The following is a 14,726-nucleotide window of genomic DNA, read 5'->3' as shown; positions in this document are numbered from 1 at the left end:
AGCTAAGAGCGATCCGCTAACTTGCCCAGGGCCAGGGAGGGGCAGAAATGATATTCATACCAGAGGGTGGGCTGCCTGCACTCTCACTTCTGGGGCCAATGGATGGGGTTCAAGGCTGTGGACCACTGTGGTGAAGAGACACTTAACCCATAACCTACCAAAGAGGGTTATTTTCAAAGCTTGGAACATAAGAGGGTATATTTACCCAAATTGTGCTCCCTTCATTTTGAACACATTCTGGATAATTCAAATGCTCTTAGAGGATCATAAGATGGGCCCAGGACCATCATCGTGAACGTACGTTATTATCGTAAAGGAGTCGCCTTAGTCCTACCCAACCATCATAATCAATCCGCTCCTCAGAGCCTAAAAGTGAATTCTGCACAGCTCTCCAAACGGTCCCCTGTCTGATCACCCTCTATCACATCATTAAGGATCACCCGACCAAACGCATTCAGTCCTTCAGCCACAGGGTGAGTGAGATGTCAAACGCCCATTCTTCCGTTCCAGACACTGTGGGCAGAAGACACATTGCAGGCGTCCTGATTAAGGGCAACAGCAGAGCACGGAACAGCGGTGCGTTTGATTATGATCACGACGGCGTTTTGCCCAGCTGGCGACAGAAACCATCTCAAGGTCTCAGGGCTGGGTCTCCGGCCAATGCTGTTTCATTTGCTTATCGCTGTTACTGTATCACCAGGAGTCGCTCCACACCAGCCCTCCAGGGTTATTATAACCGAGAGAAACCTCCTCCCCTCGGCCTGACCCCGGGTGCTCGGCTGTCACGCTGGCCGCAGCTCCTGCCTGCAGGAATGACCCAGCGCCACGCGGGGCTTTACACCCTCGACCCTCTGCTTCCCTGAGCTCCTACCTAAATGTCGCTCTTTGCGGCCAGCTACATAAACCCTCCCAATGCCGGCCGCATCCACCCCACGCTCAGAGGGGCTAAAGGATTCATCCATTCTTACCAGGCATGATTATCTCCGGAAACCCCGTTTTCCGAGCCACTGCTGTGGTCCTGTCCACCAAATGAGGAAATTCTTTTCTAATCTGATGGACATCTCCAGGAAGTAATTTCAATGTTACCCACAAACCTAGAAAAGCAATGGATGCATGAGTCACATTTTATCATGTACATCTTTATATCTTGTACATTTTTAGAAGTTTTCATGAAATCAATATCAATGAATGAGCAGCTTTTAATTCACAACGCAATGCCTTAAGAGGAAGTGTGGGTGGATGAGAAAGACAGGAGCGGGACCAGGGAAAAGGTGCCTGGCACAGATGCCTGCATCCGATTAGCTGGGATGCAAATCCCACACTGGAGGAGCCTAAGGACATAACAGCAGTTACGTGCTACCTCTGCCTGGGACCAATGACTCTTTTGAGTTGATATACATTGAAGACAAATCAGAAGGTAGCATTTTTCTGGAAGGGGATTGAGAAGGCTATCATTTTCCATTCTCCCAAGAAGAATGACAGCGGAAGAGGATTCAGGAGGTAAATTCGCAGCTTCACAAACCCACGAAAGTATCCAGTTGCTCAGCGGCACCCGTGCTCCCGGGAAGGGGAGCCGCAGAACACAGGGCTGGGACCACCAGCGGGCCAGCCACACGACTGGGACAGCGGCAGTCAGGGCAGCCCCGTCCCTCTGTTTCACAATGTCACAGCAAAGTAGCAACTAATGCTCTGGCCACCCCTCAGCCCCTTTCTCCAAGGGGGAAAATGAAGGCTTTCAAACCCTCTAAAAGAGATGCAAGGATGCCCAAGAGAGAGCACGGTGTACCTGGGAGGCGTGTGTGCCCTGCCCTCTGTCCCCTCCTCCACAAAAGCTGACGCATTTTGTATAAAATGCTCCAGGAGCAGCAATCAAACAGTAAGAGGGAAGAAAGCCGACACCTGACAAAGTCAAAGGCAGGACACAAAGCAGGCGCTCGGCTCCATCAGCGTTTGCAAGGACGTGCTCTCCTAGGGAGGGAGGGGTGTCACTATCGGTCAGCACGTCGGGGTCTCCATCCTTGAGATTTTGGGGGCGTGGCCTGCTTGCTCTCCTCTCACTCAGCTCTGCGGGACCCCACCTGCCCATCAGAACGTAACAGTACCTGTCCTCACTTACATGACCATTGTGTGTGTGCCCACGTGTGTATGTGTCTGTCTGTCCAGCTGTCCCTCCTCTAGATGCATGCTTCCAGGGACCACTCACCACTGTTTAGCTCAGCACCCCGCACTCAGTAGAAGAAAATGGGAAAACCACAGACCTTGTTCACAAACAACTTTCATTCTAACTGGACCTGGAAGACAGCTGATGGGGACACACAAGGAACACATCTGAGGCTCCTTCTGCTGCGAGCGGCTCTGCTGAATTAAACCTCACGCCTCACTCCCTCCCCCTCCCCCCTCCAGCCCCCTCGTCTCCCAGCAGCTGGCCTGTCCTCTGCAAAGATTTACACAACTTGTCGTTGAGAAAGTCCACGGTCACTGATGACATTTTATTCTTTACCAGCTGGTGAAAGCCCTCTCCTCTTGCCAACTAGACCGTCCCCCCTCTGATTTATTCAAAAGTACCTAATGTGCACCCACTGTGTGCCAGACACACACAGGGCACTGCAGACACAGGGCAAAGACTCACTACACCACTGCCAGGGGCTCAGTTCTATTCCATGAGCCAAACACCGAGGGTGTTTCTGTGAAATACGTGCCTACAAAGAGCTTTCTAAAGCACATGTGGAGACTGCGCTCCTGGGCGTCACAGAGGCGCCCCTGAGGAAGGAACACTGTGCTGAGATGAGGGGTGATGAGATGCTAAATAAGGGGGTTCCAGGCTGCAGCCCCAAGATGCAGAGGGAAGAGGCGTGGGATGCGGCTGGGAAAGCAGCACAGACCTGACCCCTGGGCCTGTCGGCCGTGGCAGGAGCTATGGTCCCCACCAAAGGGCCCGGGGGAGGAGTCCAACCAGAGTCTGACCTGACAGGACTCAAGTGGCTGCATGGGACTGGGTAGCTGGGAATTTAGAGCGAGGTGAGGACCCCAGTGAAGAGACCACGGCAGGAGCCCAGGCGGACACTGGCAGGACCTCAGCACCGGGGGCAGGGTGTTGTGAGCAGCATCGGGGCCATATCAGAAGTGGAGGAAGGAGGGGTGGAGGGGGAGTGGCTCTCAGAGATGGCGACAGTCCCGGGCATGACCAATAGCAGGTGCTGGCACACCCTGCATCCCAGTGGAGACGTCCTGAAGGGTCAGAGCACAGAGGGAGGAGAGCAAGACGACGCCGGTCCTGTGCCCAGGAGAGCTGCTGACATGGCGAGTCCACACAGGGAAAGAGAAGTCAGCGAGAGACAGGGGTAGGCAGAGGGCAGAGAAAAAAGAAAACCAGGTGCGGGTGGCATCACTGTGGCCGATGGCACAAAATGCAGCCCGAGGAAAGGGGAGTGTCTGAGCACGGAGCAACCCGGGTGGGCCTCAGCAGGAGCCCTCCTGGGGGAGGAGAGGGGCAAACGCTGCTGGGAGAAGGACAGAGAAGTTACAGGAGACGAAGGGCGGACAGCAGGCGAAAGATTCCACTGAGAAATCAACAGTGGAGTCAAGAGCTAGTCAATACAGAGACAGAGGGAGAGTTTTTTGTTTGTTTCCTTTTCTTTTCTTTCCTTCTATATTTTTCCCCTTTCTTTCTAAGATATAAAATTCCCGATCATGAGAGAGAGAGTTGAAGAAGTAGGAGAGAAGCATAACCAATAAAAACAGGTCTCTAAAGAGTCGTCAGGGGGTAGCACGCCAGCAGGGACACGTGTATCACTGCTCAGGATGTGCACTGCACAAGGCAACTAGCAAAGAAAGGCAAGTGGGAGCTACATCCAGCCTGCACTCTGCTCACCAAGCTGTGTATCCCGGCAGTGATACGTCTCCCCACTCACCCAGGACAGACCATCTCTTTCTAATTCACACAGAAGCACCACAAGCAGGACTTCCCTGGTGGTGCAGTGGTTAAGAATCCGCCTGCCAATGCAGGGGACATGGGTCCGATCCCTGATCCGGGAAGATCCCACATGCCGCGGGGCAACTAAGCCCGGGCACCACAACTACCGAGCCTGCACTGCAAAGCCTGAGAGTCACAACTACTGAAGCCCGTGCACCTAGAGCCCATGCTCCGCAACAGGAGAAGCCACAGCAATGAGGAGCCCACAACGAAGAATAGCCCCCGCTCGCCACAACTAGAGAAAGCCTGCGCGCAGCAACAAAGACCCAACACAGCCACAGATAAATAAATAAATAAATGTACATTAAAAAGAAGCACCACAGGCTGGCACAGCTCCAGACCTGAAGGATGAGTGAACAGATGGACCCTTGGAGTGCCGGGCACCTAACCCCTGGCTCTGTCCTCCAGTAGAGCAGACCAGGGAAAAGGGACGCTCACAGAAGTGCAAGGGGAATTATCACTGCACATGACACTTGACATGAAGCTGTTCCCTGCTGGGGACACCAGGACGCAGCTAAATCTTAGGAGTCTGAGTCCCGAAACCTCACAAAGGAAGGAATATCTCCAGAATAAATCTAACTCGAAGACACTTGGCAAGGACTTGCAGGACGTGCTGAGATAATTATTTAAGAGCGTAAAAGTAAAGATGTCTTTCCAACACCTTTGCTTTCTCACAAGTACCAGCTTGCTCAACTAGCTGATGAACCAATAACTTGGTGACACAACTTGTTATAACACAATTTAAACACAGAGATTAAATTTGCCCTGTTACGGTGGGTTTCAAACACTTTCCTCAGAGGAGGAAATGAGGCCAATTTTCAAGGGAAAAGTGTATTTTAGGTTGACTTTTGCTAAACCAGAGTAACTAAACACAAAAGGGATTATTAGCATATGCTATATTTCAAACAACAGGAGCAGATGTCTGGGGGTGTATGAGGACTCACCGTCCACATAAAATACCCAGCGCCTCTGGGTTCAGAATAATTTGGGCTAAATATAAAAGATGTCCATTGCAACAAGTAAACATGTAGATGTTAACCTAAACTAGGCCAAAGCCTGGAGACCAGTTCAGAAGGGACAGGCCATGTCCCTCCAAATCCCTTCCACAGCTCTGTGCACTTGACAGTGTGAACTGATGGGTCACCATGGATGGAAACATGGGGCTCCACTGGGCAAAACCCCGCAAACCTAGCAGCTCGCTCCATGCTGCATTCACTGGGCCCTGGGCCTCTCAGCTCTCCCTGGAATACACTGAAATAGGCCTGAGAGTGAGCCCTGGCGAAAGGTCACTCCATCACTTCCGGTTCAAGGTCAACCTGAGCCAGTGATGTGGCCCAAGGGCATTTTGGTTCAGGAAGGCACCAACGGTCCCTCTGAAAACAATCAATGTTCTTGTCACTTAGCTCTCACTGTGACCTGAAAGCACCCCTCCTCCCCCCAGAGTTCAAGGAATCGGGGTCCCCTGGCAACAGTCCATCTCTGCGACACAGATTTTGGCCACAATACCAGTGAGACTGACAGAGGCGGGCCACGGTCCTCTTTGTGAGCAAGTTCCTGCTGGCCGGCCACCAGTCTCCACTTCTCCTGTGTGACTCTGTAATAAAAGTGTATCAAAACTGATGACTTTGCAAGAGGAGCCGGGGGCCTGGGGCCTGGGGCCACTGCCTCAGAGCGCTCTCATCAAACAGCTTTAACTGGATCTCCCTGCGGTTTTCAGTTAAAGTGCAAATTGGGAGGGCTGGTAATTTATGAGAAGACGGGTCCTGGGTCAGCTGAAAATTCTCTGTCTAGAGAGGCCACGATTCATTAACGTTTTGGGTTGGGGTTTTTGTTTTGCTGTTTTCCAGGGAAGGGGGGTGGTTCATATCAAAAGAAAGCCAAAAAAATCCCTGCAGAGGGATAGGGGCTGTTAATTCCTCCAGGACATTCTTTAGGTTTGATTCACACTCTCCCTTAGAACAATGGGAAATGAATCAAGATAATTGTTTCTTAAAAGTCTGGTGACATAAGGTAACTAGACAATGAAGCAGGTCTGTTCACCTCAGCTCTACTGAGTTTATGGTTAAGTCTGCATCTAATCAAGGACTCAGGAATGGATATTCCCACTGGTGCTGAAAGCAGCCTCAGGTCGCAGCAACTCAGAAGGTGACTCCCCCAACTTCCCTTCCAGCTGGAAGCGGGGCCTCAGTAAACACTTGTTTTCCGGCAGCCCTCCTGGCCAGCCGGAGTGCCAGCTGTCACCAGCCCGTGGTGATTGATTCATTGCCTCTGCCAACAGAGGGTCAGCCGCTGGGAAACTTGTCAGCGTGGGATTAAAAGCGATGACTGCAGGCTGGGGAGCAGAGGAGAAATCCCCTTGATTACAAAACTGAAGGGGAACCAGTCTGCGAAATGGAGCCACTTCCTCAGGGGTACGGGGTGCGGGAGCCCCGGAAAACAAGGTGGTAGTGATTAGTTCACAACACGAGTGAGAGAGAAAAAAACCAGCGAGAAGAAGAGCACGTGGGGAGGTGGGTGATGTTGAATGTCTCTGTGTCTCTAAACAGCAAGGTGAAATCACAGGCAGTGGACAGTTATTTCCTTCTCTTGTGAAGTCATTCAAGTGTTCTGAGCAGAGGAGGTGGCTGGAGAAGTCTGAGGAAAGCAAACAGAGGAGATGCTTCCAGTCCTATCAACCCTGGGCTCTTTCCAAACATTTCATCGTATCCTAGTCAGTTTTCTCCTCTCATCCAGGAGCTTGGCTCTCAGCAATGTTTACAAAGATGATCGGCAAAATAGCCCGGACATGGAAACAACCTAAGTGCCCATCATCGGATGAATGGATAAAGAAGATGTGGCACATATATACAATGGAATATTACTCAGCCATAAAAAGAAACGAAATTGAGCTATTTGTAATGAGGTGGATAGACCTAGAGTGTCATACAGAGTGAAGTAAGTCAGAAAGAAAAAGACAAATACCGTATGCTAACACATATATATGGAATTTAAGGGAAAAAAAATGTCATGAAGAACCTAGGGGTAAGACAGGAATAAAGACACAGACCTACTGGAGAATGGACTTGAGGATATGGGGAGGGGGAAGGCTGAGCTGTGACACGGCGAGAGAGAGGCATGGATATATATACACTACCAAACGTAAGGTAGGTAGCTAGTGGGAAGCAGCCGCATGGCACAGGGATATTGGCTCAGTGCTTTGTGACTGCCTGGAGGGGTGGGATAGGGAGGGTGGGAGGAAGGGAGACGCAAGAGGGAAGAGACATGGGAACATATGTATATGTATAACTGATTCACTTTGTTATAAAGCAGAAACTAACACACCATTGTAAAGCAGTTATACCCCAATAAAGATGTTAAAAAAAGATGATCGGCAAGAAAACCCTCACAGGCCGTACATCAGGGACAGCGAGTACATCATTACCCAGCCCTGCCACCAGCATCATTATCAGCGTCACCACCCTCAGTATCACTGTTGTCATCATCGTCATCAATGTCATCATCACCATCATTGTCGTTATCATCATATCAATATCACCATCATCGTCACCACCATATCACCATCATCATCATCACCATATCACCATCATCGTCATCACCATATCACCATCATCATCATCACCATCATCATCACCGTATCATCGCCATCATCGTCACCGTATCACCATCATCATCACCACCATATCACCATCATCATCACCGTAGCACCATCATCATCGTCACCATATCACCATCATCATCACCGTATCATCATCATCGTCACCATATCACCATCATCATCGTCACCGCATCACCATCATCATCGTCACCGCATCACCATCATCATCACCGTATCACCATCATCATCATCACCATATCACCATCATCATCGTCACCGCATCACCATCATCATCACCATATCACCATCATCATCACCATATCACCATCATCTTCATCACCATATCACCATCATCATCATCACCGTATCATCATCATCGTCACCATATCACCATCATCATCACCATATCACCATCATCTTCATCACCATATCATCATCATCATCATCACCATATCATCATCATCACCATATCACCATCATCATCGTCACCGTATCACCATCATCGTCGTCACCATATCATCATCATCATCATCACCATATCATCATCATCACCATATCACCATCATCATCGTCACCGTATCACCATCATCGTCGTCACCGTATCACCATCATATCACCATCATCATCGTCACCATATCATCACCATCATCATCACCATATCATCATCATCATCGTCACCATATCACCATCATCATCGTCACCATATCACCATCATCATCACCATATCACCATCATCGTCATCACATCATCATCGTCACCATATCACCATCATCATCGTCACCGTATCACCATCATCATCACCATATCACCATCATCATCGTCACCGTATCATCATCATCATCATCATCACCATATCACCATCATCATCACCATATCACCATCATCATCGTCACCATATCACCATCATCGTCATCACCATATCACCATCATCGTCATCACCGTGTCACCATCATCATCATCACCGTATCACCATCATCATCATCATCGTCACCGTGTCACCATCATCATCATCACCGTATCATCATCGTGTCATTACCAGCGTCACAGCTGTCATCACCACTGTTGTCATTTTCATCATCAATATCATCATCATCATCATCAAACTAAAATTCAAACCACAGCATGTTCCCAAGTTCATGCAAATGGACTCTTATAGAAACAAAACCACAGAATACATACCCTGGCCCTTGTGGTTGACTTCTTTGGCAGCAATGACTTTGTTTATAACAGTCTGAAGGAAGTCATTCTCCCCCGCCACCCTGGGTGAAAAACGGGATGACATGTTCAGCGGCTTGTGTCGAATGGCGTCGTCCAACGCGAGCCTGGAGGGCACGGGACGACCAAGACCACAGGAGACAAAGGGGCACAGGGACCCAGAGGTCACGGTAACAAGGGAACACAAGAGATCATCATCACCGAGTGCGAGAGAGAGTCATCACAAGTCAATGCACGACAAAGGACAGGATAGGTGACAAGAGAGACAGGGAAGAGCACCGATCAGGAAAATGCTGAACCGCACAAGAGAAGTAAAGCGAACGAGGTCGGCCCCATCCCCGGGAAATAAAAGTGAACCAGAGCACCACTCCGTGTCTACCAGACAACTTACAAAAAGGGAACTTATCTGAAAATAACATGGCCGAACAGCATTTAATCCCAAGGAATGTTTATGACCATTTCTTCTTTTTCATTAATTCTTGACCATATAGCATAGGTCAAGGGGTGGGTGCTTTGAAGGGAAAAGCAAAACCAAGACAAAAAAAAAACAAAAGATCCCTCGGACCTAACTGCTTGGGAAGCTTGGGTAGCAACCACTCTGCTCCATCAGACTGTGTACTCAACGTAGCCTAAAATAATTAAGTGTGAAGAGTGGTATAATCTTCAGAGAACACAACTACCATGCCTGAAGAGTAAAACTGACACAATTATGAATGTAAATCATCAATGTTTTGGGGACTCATGGATCAGGAGCTGCACCAGGACTGAGAAAATAGAAACAAACAGGCGACATGGGCAAAGGGAAATACCGTGTAGCACAGCAAAGCACAATATGTAACAAGCAAGAAAATGTACATCAGGTATATAATGTTTAAAATTATTTCTAGAAACTAGGACAAGCGCTATTCATCACTTGAGCCCACATTACTCAAGAAAGCTGAGTGCTGTTTTCATTTACTTCACCAAGTTAAGAAAGACAGAGAGAAGGCTTCCCTGGTGGCGCCGTGGTTGAGAGTCCGCCTGCCGATGCAGGGGACGCGGGTTCGCGCCCCGGTCCGGGAGGATCCCACATGCCGCGGAGCGGCTGGGCCCGTGAGCCGTGGCCGCTGAGCCTGCGCATCCGGAGCCTGTGCTCCGCAACGGGAGAGGCCACAGCAGTGAGAGGCCCGCGTACCGCAAAAAACAACAACAAAAAAAAAACAGAGAGAGAGAAATGTACTCTATGCTTCCTTCCCTAAAATTTACCCTGTGGTATAAAAAATCAGTTTTAATGGAGAAAATATGGGTTTCATTAGCATGGCATTTCCCAAAGAACTACTTCCACTGCTTATTTTGCTATTAAAATCATCTTCTCTTTTGTTTCTAACACTGAACATATGAATCTGTGTATCAGTCTTCCTTTAATGGAGCAAGAAGTTACAAATTACAGTAAGAAGTGAACATGTAATTAAAGTGGACATTTCACTACAAGAGAGAAAAAAGTGGCAGCAAGATACCACCTCAAGTAGGTCCTAACAAGTCCCGGTGCAACTGAGATTAGTGAGTCTAAAACTAACCCCCTTCACTTCTCAAACCGTAACCCAAGTTTTTTTTTTCCCTTGACTTTTCCCAGAAGACACTAGTAGGCAACAGGTAATTTCAATGCACTGGTGCATTTGGGCATCAAGAAACTCTGAGGTCTAATGAATAAAACAGCATTCAAAACATCACTGGGCTGCACTGTTTTTCTCATGGGCAACTTAATAGTATTGTTTTATAATGGTGTGTTTTAGTTATTACCTCAGTATCTGCCCATGTTCCAAGATTATGTTCTCCTTGTTTACTAAAGAAACTTCCAGATTCTGCAGAATGGAGTTCCCTTTGTAACTCTCTTCACCAGGTATGATTCCAAAGTATCACGTTCCAACAGAACGTTCTATGATGACGGGAATGTTCTCTACCCGCACTGACCAATCTGGTAGCCACTAGCCACCTGTGGTACTGAAGACTTTAAATGGAACTAGTGTGATGGAGGCACTAAATATTTAATTTTAGTTAATTTTCATGAACTGAAATGGCCACATGTGGCTAGTGGTTACAGTGTTGGACAGGAGAATAAATCTAAAGCAATGAAGCCACAAAAAACCTTCGCCTCCAGTTGTGTGGTGAGATACGTAAAGTGAACCTCAGTTTCAAGCACATTAATGCAATGTTTTCTGTTATTCTAAATGCCTACTGAGCCATGCTTCAAGATGCTGTCTGACCAGATCACCTGCCTGTAAAGGAAACCACTCTGTTCCACCTTCAACAAGTGGTTCTCAAGCCCGGGGCTGAAGGCGTGGTCCGTCGTGCAAAGACAGGGGTGCAAAGGGAGACCACCTCCTGCTCCCCCAGCCCCCCAGGACAGGACTCCCCCCGCCACCCGCCAACCTCCAAACCCCCTCAGCCAACACCTGAAAACAACCAGAACTGGCTAAAATAAAATTTCTTTCAAGCCTGGAATCACTTAAGTAGAAAGAGAAATGAGGAGAAAAGACAGAATGCAGGGCACTATGACAGGTCATTCTAACTCAATTTATCCTTTACTCTGTCTTCTAAGATTTCACACCGCCAGGAGGAAGCCCCCTCTTGTAGTTAACCTAAACCCCTCTAATTCCTCCTCCTTTCTCCCTGTCTAAGGTGGAGAAGTGCCCTTGAAGGGACTACAGACCATTATCCACGTGCCCTCTGGCTTTAATCTCCAGGGAAATAACACCAATTCTTTCAACCTTTTCCACGGGAACTACCTTCAAATCGGAGAATCAATTTAATGAATCTCCTCCAAGTGCTTTCCAAGCACACCTCTCTATAGACTTCAGGCCAGAACTACACAAACCCTAAAAATGGCAAGCACAGACAACGTCCACTCGAGGCAGCCCCAGAGACAGGAAAATCACAAGTTACAAAAGAATTCATTCTTATTGTGTGCAGTTTTTTTATTTTGAAGACAGCAACTTCCCATGAGGAATTTGAAACTACTGTACTTTGAAAATGTGAATAGCTACTAGAATAAATCAATTATGTAAAGAAACATGCATGCTCAGATTGGAATTGTAATTCTGAGTGTCCCACATGATAAGGCACGTCAGGGATCACACGTAAAATCTTCTACTCGCAAGACCATAAACTTTAACCCAGGTTTCTTGCGACTACAAAAATGCCCTTCACTAGAGCAGCGACTAAACAGATGTTTCATTATTATTCAATAGTCAATTCCTGTTTGTGCTGAATTTATAAACTGAATCATAAACATAATTATTACAAACATACATTTTCCACATTCTATCTGGTTAAGTACTTTGCCCCATACTTACGGCTGAAAGGGAATGAAATGCTGTTTGTCTTCATCATCTACTTTTCCATTTATTATATCTGTTACATCCATCACTGGGGACAAGAAAAGAACAGAGGCGGTTTTGCTTAAATGCTATCATCATAGAAGGCAGACAAACAAAAGAACATCAGAATGTCCCCTGACCACAACAAGCATAAACTGGTGGAATTTTCTTATATTCAAGTTTAAAGTATTTCCACGTTTGAAAGACCAATCAAGTTATCAGGAAACACCAGCCCAAATGGGGCTGGGGCTTAAACAGCAGAGTTCCACTTAATAAATTCCTTTGTCTATTACCCAACTGGCACCGACTGAGCTGCATTTTCCAATAGAACCTTGTGTGTTGATGAAATGTTCTATCCCAAGGAGCATCTGAAATGTGGCCGGTGGAATGGAGGAACTGAATTTTTACTCTGATTTCACATGTGGCAGGGCGACCACACTGGACAGCACCGTTCTGGAGCCTCACATCAGCCACTGCACGGCCCCAGCAAGGAAACAGTACATCAAGTGGCTACGGTTCACCCACCCCGTGCTGGCATCCGCGGACACCATTTCAAGAAACACTGGACAGCTAATCCCCTCACTCACCTACTGTATGGTTGAGGAAACTAGGCTCAAAGACCTGAATGAATTTGCCCCAAATCTGGCAGCTGGAACATCACCGATGCCCAGCTCAGACCAACACAGCGAGGAACCCCGAGAAGAGCCCTAGGGGCACTGGACACGTGCTCTGTCTCTGCTCGGCTACCACAACTGACTGCAGGTAAGTGAGCAACACGCCTCACTTAATCCTTCTGCACGGTCCCCTCTTTGACAACATACAATCACATATTAAAAATGGGGACAATGTCCATTTCTACCACCTCCCTCCACCCTAAAAAGGGGGAAGGGATTTGCAGGACCAGAACAGAAGCATCCCTCCTGTTGTTAAGAACCTAGGGGCAGGTTAGGAATAAAGACACAGACGTAGAAAATGGATTTGAGGACACGGGGGGGGAGCTGGAGCCAAGTGAGAGTAGCATGGACATACATAGACTACCAAATGTAAGGACTACATCTTTACCACCAGTTCTGAACCAACAAATAGAGCTCGTTTTTCAGCCCAAGTCCAATCAGCCTTCGGCATTTGCAGCAGCAGCTCAGACAACCGGCTCCATATGGGTCAGAACAAGTGAGTCTGAACCCAGGAGACTACCTCCTGCATCCCAGGCCGCAGTGAGCAGCTCTCCTGTGTCCGCAGACCTCTCTCCTCTGGGACTCATCCCACCAGCTGACTATGAGTCTCTCTGATAATCCAGCTCCCTTGTCAAAGCCCCATCTCTAGCCCTGGACACATATAGGAGCCCAGCAACTACTGGCAGGAAGGCAGCATGTGAGCAAGAAACAAAACCTAGGTCTGAGCACCAGTAAGTTGAAAGCAGCCTTAGCTCTGCTACTTCCTGGGAGTGACAGCCCCATTGGGCCCCCAGCCCAATCTCAGAGGGAAAGGCGTTGAAATCGCCCATCACCATGTCTTTCCCTCACTGGGCTTCAGCACACAGGTCCTGGTGAAGAAAGTTCTCGCTGTGATTGGGACTTTGGGCATCAAAGGTCCCCGTTGCCCAGGGAAGAATGAAGGACTTGGGGGTGTCACCCCCAAAGTAAGAGCCCAAGCGTTTCTATGTTCAGGTATGAGGGTCCATCTTAAGAAAGCCAAGAGTCCACTACTGGGCAGATACCCTGAGAAAACCGTAATTCAAAACAGAGACATGTACCCCAATGTTCACTGCAGCACCGTTTACAATAGCCAGGACACGGAAGCAACCACGGTGTCCATCGACAGAGGAATGGATAAAGAAGATGTGGCACATATATACAATGGAATATTACTCAGCCATAAAAGGGAGTTATTTGCAATGAGCTGGATGGACCTAGAGTCTGTCATACAGAGTGAAGTCAGTCAGAAAGACAAAAACAAATACCATATGCTAACACATATATATGGAATCTAAAAAAAAAAAAAGGTTCCAAAGAACCTAGGGGCAGGTCAGGAATAAAGACACAGACGTAGAAAATGGACTTGAGGACACGGGGGGTGGGGGGGGCGGGGGGGGGGGAGCTGGAACAAAGTGAGAGTAGCATGGACATATATAGACTACCAAATGTAAAACAGATAGCTAGTGGGAAGCAGCCGCATAGCACAGGGAGATCAGCTCGGTGCTTTGTGACCACCTAGAGGGGTGGGATAGGGAGGGTGGGAGGGAGGGGATATGGGGACATGTGTGTGCACACGGCTGATTCGCTTTGTTGTACAACAGAAACTAACACAGTATTGCGAAGCAATTACACTCCAATAAAGATCTATTAAAAAAAAAAAAGAAAGCCAAGAGTCCAGCTGTATGTAGTCACCAAAGGTGTGTGACAGAGGAGGATCTAAATGGCCCAGAAACATGACATCACACGATGCAGGGGGTAGACGGAAGGTGGCGTCAGGATGCTGGTGATGGAGGAGGGACAGCACAGGTAGAAAGCCAAGAAGGCAGGGATGAGAAGCAGGCTCGAGTGACAACTCCCCACAGCCTGCTCATAGCCACTGGGCACCACACCTC

The 14,726-nt window shown here is 48.2% G+C and overlaps 1 protein-coding gene across 1 annotated transcript in view; it reads right to left on the bottom strand.

Moving 5' to 3' along the window:
• DOCK1 (dedicator of cytokinesis 1) overlaps positions 1-14,726 on the bottom strand; it is a 534,414-nt gene that overhangs the window by 441,174 nt on the left and 78,514 nt on the right. Inside the window, 3 exon segments of the mRNA XM_032607328.1 lie at positions 969-1,094; positions 8,748-8,827; positions 12,116-12,188. Coding sequence (XP_032463219.1) covers positions 969-1,094; positions 8,748-8,827; positions 12,116-12,188 — 279 coding nt within the window.

Source organism: Phocoena sinus, chromosome 16 (genome assembly GCF_008692025.1).
Source record: "Phocoena sinus isolate mPhoSin1 chromosome 16, mPhoSin1.pri, whole genome shotgun sequence".
In the NCBI taxonomy this organism is placed as follows: Eukaryota; Metazoa; Chordata; class Mammalia; order Artiodactyla; family Phocoenidae; genus Phocoena; species Phocoena sinus.
Note: the sequence above shows the minus strand (reverse complement) of the source record. Positions and strands in the feature narration are given on the sequence as shown.